General features: G+C 41.8%; 1 protein-coding gene across 2 annotated transcripts in view; it reads left to right on the top strand.

The window, feature by feature from the left end:
- The first annotated feature begins 455 nt into the window (after positions 1-455).
- GRID2 (glutamate ionotropic receptor delta type subunit 2) overlaps positions 456-6604 on the top strand; it is a 1406179-nt gene continuing 1400030 nt past the window's right edge. For both annotated transcript variants that reach the window (XM_024126697.2, XM_024126698.2), the window contains exon 1: positions 456-543. In XM_024126697.2, the coding sequence (XP_023982465.1) occupies positions 456-543 (88 nt within the window). The remainder of the gene's footprint in view (positions 544-6604) is intronic.

The raw sequence follows: 6604 nt of genomic DNA on the forward strand, positions 1-6604 counted from the left end.
GGAACATCCGGCGTGAGCGGAGAGGAGGGGGGGGTGGTATGTTGGAAGTTGCGGCGGAGCTGGGACCGGAGACCCACGGCCCCGGCGCACGGATGGGGATGGTCTGAGCTCCAGCCTCTCCCCCTGCCCGAGAGCAGCGAGGCTGGATACATTTTTAAAAAGCCAAACTGCAAACAACTCTGGCGATGCCAAAATTCCCCTCCAAGTGACACGGCTTTGCTAAGGAGGTTTCCTCAGGCTGGGCTCTTTCTCTTATTCGCTCTGCCTTCCTCAGCGACGATTATAAAAGCTTTGGTCTGGTAACAGGAATTGAGGGGGACAAAAAGAAAAAAAGAAAAAGAAAAAGAAAAAGCTGTGCTAAACTATCGTGACCTCAAACTCTTTGGACTTTTCTTTTTTTTTTTTTTTAATATTGAAAGAAAATCCATCCTCAAAGACAATCAGCATAGGCGGAGATGGAAGTTTTCCCCTTGCTCTTGGTTTTGTCCTTCTGGTGGTCTCGAACCTGGGACTCGGCGAGTGCGGATTCGATCATTCACATCGGTAAGGAAGGGCTGGCGCTGCCCGTGGGTACTTTTACCGTTTCGGCTCGCAGATGTTTCCCCTTTGCTTCCCCCTCTCCTTCCCCCCTCTCCGCCCTGTGTGTGGCTCCTTGCCGCTGGCCTCGGTTCCTTGCCCCTTCCCGCTACCTTCCCTCACACTTGGGCAGCTTTCGGAAAGGATGCGGATGCCCGAAGCTTGCCTGGTGCTGTTGTTTCGCGGTGAATCGGGGAGTGTGGGCTGGATGCTTGGGGGTCTCGCATCTACCTCAGCGTGCGTGCGTGCCGGGGAGCGCGGGGGGCTTCTGGTGTGTGAGGAAAAGAAGTTTCATCGACTCTGCCTTCCATGTTCTTTCCCGGATGTACATCTGCTCCATTAAGGAAAAAAAAAAAAGTACCTTTTGGGGGAACTGAGGTGTCACCTGTGAGGCGAAAAGGGCTGGGGTGCGAGGTGGGGGTGGGGGAGAGCGCCCTTCGGATCGAACAGGTGGTTTTGCAACGTGAGCGGGCCGCGCTCGCCGCAGCGCGTGCGACGGTGACGGGCTGCTGGCCGAGCCCCCGGCCTCCGTCTCCGATTCCTGTCCTCTCGGCTGCGCCGTGCTCGCGACTGGGAGCCGCGCACCTCGCTGCCTCGCTCGCGCTCCCCGGGTCTGGCGCGGCGGCGAGACTGGCCCCGGGCGCTCGGGAGACGCGGGAGCACGTGCGCGCGCGCCGCCCTCGTGGGCTGCCTGGCGAGCAGCCGCCTCGCCTCGCCTCGCGCAAGGCCGAGAGCAAAGGCGCTTGGGCTACGGGCGGCCTGAGTCCGGGAAGGGCGCCGAGCCGCCTTGGAGATGCTCGTGGCCCTACCTACTGGCACCCAGACGGGCCGGGTCTGGCCGCGGCGGGCGCGGGCTGCACGTCATTATCATGCACAGCGCTCGCGGCTTCAGGCTCCAACTCTTCTCACTTGCTAATCCGTGAGAGCTGAACCGAGGCCGGCTCTTGCAGCCTTTTCTGCGTTAATGCGACGATTTCCTTTTCGGAAATTCGCGTCCGCGGGCCGGCGGGGTTCAGTTACTGCGCTGAGGAGAGGCCCCCCTTGGGGAATCTTTCCGGGCGCAGGACTTTTATGTGGCCACACGGCTTGATGCTCTGCAATTGAGGCGACAGATGGGTCGCAGCATCTCCCCTTTCCGCCCCCTGCCCCTCCCCCGCGCAACACCCCCCCCACACACGCTCTCTCTCTCTCACACACACACACACACACACACACACACACACACACACACACACGTGTCCTGGAAGGGGAACCTACTGCAGGTGGAGGTTGTGCCTTTGTGCCTGCCTGAGCTAAAGGCTTGCGTCTGGTGTGCGAGTCCACAGCGGCCAGCCCCTCAGCTCCAGGGGGCTCCCACTCGGTCTCAGAGGCTGTCTTTGTAAACACGTCTGCCATTCTCTATCATTTATATCAATAGAGCCGTATATATCTCTGTGCAAGGGGTGATGAGGTCAGGATTCAGAAAACCTTGCACTTAACGCGTTTAGTGAATTAAGCACTAGATAGCTTGTCTGCTAGGTCACGTTTTGCGTGGGGTAACAGTGTCTGTGGGTTCAGAACTTTTCAGGGAGAAATTGTCTCATGGAGGGTCTCAGTAATGTTCTGATAGAGTTCAGAAATGACGTGTGCTCCTGTTAAAGAAATGACGTACATTTATGTCCAGTTGTAAACGACTGGAGCAGGAATGCAGATATACATTACCATGGTACCTTTATATTCATGTTATGATGAGGGGTTTCTGGCTTATGCTCATCATCGCTCAGGAGGGAGGCTTGTGGATAAATGCTTATTTTATTGCTTATTCTGTGGTCTAAACGATGAATACATTATTTGCAAACACCTACAGCTCTTGCTGTCCTCTACTAGATGAATACTATTTTGCAATGCAGTCTGGGCATTTGTTTCAAAATAGAACACAACTTGTATTTTTTTTCTTTGGCATTCTGTTGTCTGTCAGTGTGACACAGCTTACTTATTTATAACCAGATCCCCCCCAAAAGTTACTGTGTACAAATTACAGATTTCTTTAGAAAGCTGATTGTATGCATTAAATGTATATACTACTGAAAGAGTTACTTCTCAGACAATTAATTTGACTTGACTGCAATTAGTACATTAGACAAGAGCATTAACTTCTTTTATAGACTACCTAATATTGCCATGAAGCTAGCAAATTGATGGTTGTTTCAAATGCTTCATATCTTTTATAATATACTGAAAAATGTAACCTCCTAAATTAAATTTAAAAAAAAATGACCAAGTCTAATTTACGTGCACTTCAGAGGTTAAAGGCCCCTTTCCCTTCCATCCCCACCCTGGCCAAAGTATAATAAATTCAAAACCAAATGCCCATATTAAAATTTTAAAGTACCAGTTAATATTCATTGGATCAGTTTACTCACTTGGTTGAATAGGAAAAGAGAATTAATTATCTTTAGGAGGTGATAGTCTTCATTTAAGTATCTAATGTGACAAGTATGCTTATGGTGAATGTATTATTTCAGGACTAAAGGGATGAAAGTGATGACACTGGAGGGAAAGTGAATATTTCAACTCTATAGATGTAAGGAGATAAGCGGAAATGAAAGGTTTTCACAGCCTCATGTGATGTGTTCAGGTAGACAGTGGCTGCCATATGTAGTTCAGGCGAGCTTGAAAGATGAAAAGACACTGCTCTAGTAGGTTCTTTAAATATCGAATCTTTTTGGTATTGAACCAAATTATATGTTTGAAAACTTTGTCCATTCTTTTCTTTCTCTTTGTTTTTATTTCATGCAGGTAGTTTTAATAAGGTCAATTACATATTTTAAACTCTAATATATATATTGAGCACATTAGTTCACTACACTGATGAGATATAATGGTTAAACTCTAATGACTGAAATGGAAATGTATTTATTTCAGTCAAAAATGCACTAATATTGTAATTACTTTGAATTTCTGTTAAATCATATTTTAAAGATACTTGATAATTACATATTCTTGTTTAATACACATGCACATGCAATACACACAGTATTTAGAAATGAATCACCTCAATTGTGATCTTCTTTGCCCCCCCCCTCACCAAGTAGAGGTCTTTTGACATATAAAAACTGTGCAATTTTGAATTATGCTTCTACTTAGAGCCTGTGCATTGATTAATTTCATCAGACCCGCATTACTTGATTGCTTAGAAGTTTCCTAATGATCTTCATGCTGTAGGAAGAACCAGAAAGTCGTGAGTGGAATGGTAATGATATTGTGTTTCATGAGGCTATTCAAAAGTCACTCTGATTTATGTAGCTCGAAAGCTCCAAAGTCTTTGAGATTAGCCACGCTGACTGCTATTTTCTTCATACATCAGTCGTCCCACACTCTTTACTCCCTAAACACAACGGGAGTTTAGAGCACTGCTTTAATTAAGCAGGGATTAGGTGGCATTTCCAGTCAACTGCACAGTTTGTGTTTTGCTTCATATCTAATACGGAGGATCTCATGTTTTAACAGTTTAATGTGTGCTCATTTCTATATCTGGTACCTGTACCTGTACCAGCTCATTGAAATGAGCTATCCTCAGTTATATATCTCTGCAAGGGAACACTCAAGTGTACTTTTTCATATATTATAAAAATCACTAGCATGTTTTTACTGTTATCAGTCATAGTAAAATACCTTATGCCAACAGGAAATAGAAATGAAGCCCTTATTCATGTTTTTCTCATAAGCAAATGATACTTTGTCCTTTGAGATCATAAACGATGACATGTTTGAGAAGCCTAAGACAATTCACAGAATATTTCATTATGAGAAAGTTTAAAGTACAAAATTGGTGGGTGAATAAGATGTGTCACCACATTATAAACAATAATAGATGGCAAATTTAAAGCATTAGTTTTCATTACTGGTACACTGAGGACTGTTTTATCAAATACAGAATGTAGAAGCATTTCTAGAAGTTGTACTGTGTCTTCTGTCAAATTGTTTCTTTTTCAACTCTTTACATGATTTGCATTGGTTCATGATAGCCTTCAGGGGTCATCAAGGACCCTGCACTGTATGGGATATCTCAACGATTTAAGTTATCCTTTTATTATTTACAGTAGTTTTTGCTCCCTAAGTTATGGATAACATATAGTGTAAACTTCTAGAAAGTATTAAGAAGTAGCTTCTAAATTTAAAATGAGGGTATATTTTATGAGGTATGTCTTTCTGTATCAATAATGCAGTTATTTAAAGTGCAATTCAGATGTGCATTAAGTTAGACAGTGTTATTAATCAACAATATCAACTGTGACATGACTAATAAGCCATTACACTGAGGAACTTTGCTTTCTACTCCAAGTGAAATGTACATCCAGTAAATATCTCCTGTAAATTCTAATTCAAATATGAATAAAAATCAAGGTCATTAACTTTCAACTTATCCAGCAATAGAAACCAGCTGAGGTTCTTATGAGTAGTGGGAGATGTATTATATTTAATTCTAATCTCCAAGGCTAAGTTTATCATGCTGTAATTTTATTTCAAAGAGATATTGTAATTTTAAAACCACACTTTTAATCCAGAAGGTTAGTATCCCTTCACCTGCATATATTATTTTAGTATTAAAAAGTGAAGTATTTGGCACTGCTATTGGATTTGCATGATATTTCAGATAATAAGGTATTGGTGAGTAGCAGTACTTAGTTTGACTAAAAATATAATGTTTATTAGAAAATACATTTGTGGCCTATAAAGAGAGCTTTGCCATTAGGTGTCACTGCATTCTGAGCTGTTCCTTTGTAGTCCTACTTGAAAATCCCATGAACTATTTTTTTTAATTCTCAGAAAAAAAAAAAAAAGCCATTTAATGAGGATTGTGATGCGCTAAGATACAGGTGGTTTTTATTTTCAAACCAGAAAAAGAAATATTATCCCTGTGGGAGATTGGGATTGACATATATACACTAATATTTATAAAATAGATAATAAGAACCTGCTATATAAAAAAAATTAAAAAAAATAACAACAACAACAAAAGAAATATTATCCCTGACTCTTGTAAGAATTTAATTCTAGGGCATATCAACATTCTGTGTTCTCTAGATAGATTGCTGGATCTAGTGATGTAAATATTTCACAAATTTAAAGTACAACAGCAATATACTCTTAAGCTAATACTATCTGTGGAAAAATCTAAGACACCAAATAGTATTCAGATATCCTTAATAATGCTGATGTAAACAGACATTAGTAACTGCTTACCTATGGAATATTTAGGGTCCCAAACCGATTGATGTTTGTAACATGAAACACACATACACAGAGCTATGAAAAAAATACATGGGCACAAATATAAATATATTTTAAAAATGTCAACCACTGACTTTTGTGAAGGATCACATATGTTTTCAGATAATTTTAGCTTGGAAAATATTAAGTTTCATGTATTAATTAATTTCCTCCACACACATACTACTACCACCACCACTACCACCAGTGCCATCGGATTTGTGTAGTAATATAAAACCAGTGTCTTTTATCGAGTAGTAATTTTCCTGTTTATTTAATTTGTTTAAGAGATAAGATCTTCCTTCTAGCATATCCTATTATAAGACCAACGGAGGATGAAACTTAGGTCACCTTTAATCTGATACATTAGTTTTTACATTGACAAAGCCACAACATTAGAGAATGGAATACTAGGTTAAATGAATGAACCGGTTATCATGTTATGGTAGACCTTGCCCTGTGCCAGTATTAATTAATAAACTTGTTGGAATAATGTACTATTAAAAATTCAGAGTAAAATTAAGTGATCAGATGGATGTCAAAAGGGTAAGGGGAAATGTACTAACGTAATTCTGTGCTTGGTTATTAAGAGGACATCTGTGGATTTAGGTCATTTAAATTGGTGAATTTTAGCATTTGGATGTGGACACAAATTTCAGATGAATGTGAAAAATTGGAGATGTTGGGGCTTCCCTGGTGGCGCAGTGGTTGAGAATCCGCCTGCCGATGTAGGGGACGCGGGTTCGTGCCCCGGTCCGGGAAGATCCCACATGCC

Source organism: Physeter macrocephalus, chromosome 7 (genome assembly GCF_002837175.3).
Source record: "Physeter macrocephalus isolate SW-GA chromosome 7, ASM283717v5, whole genome shotgun sequence".
Classification (NCBI taxonomy): Eukaryota; Metazoa; Chordata; class Mammalia; order Artiodactyla; family Physeteridae; genus Physeter; species Physeter macrocephalus.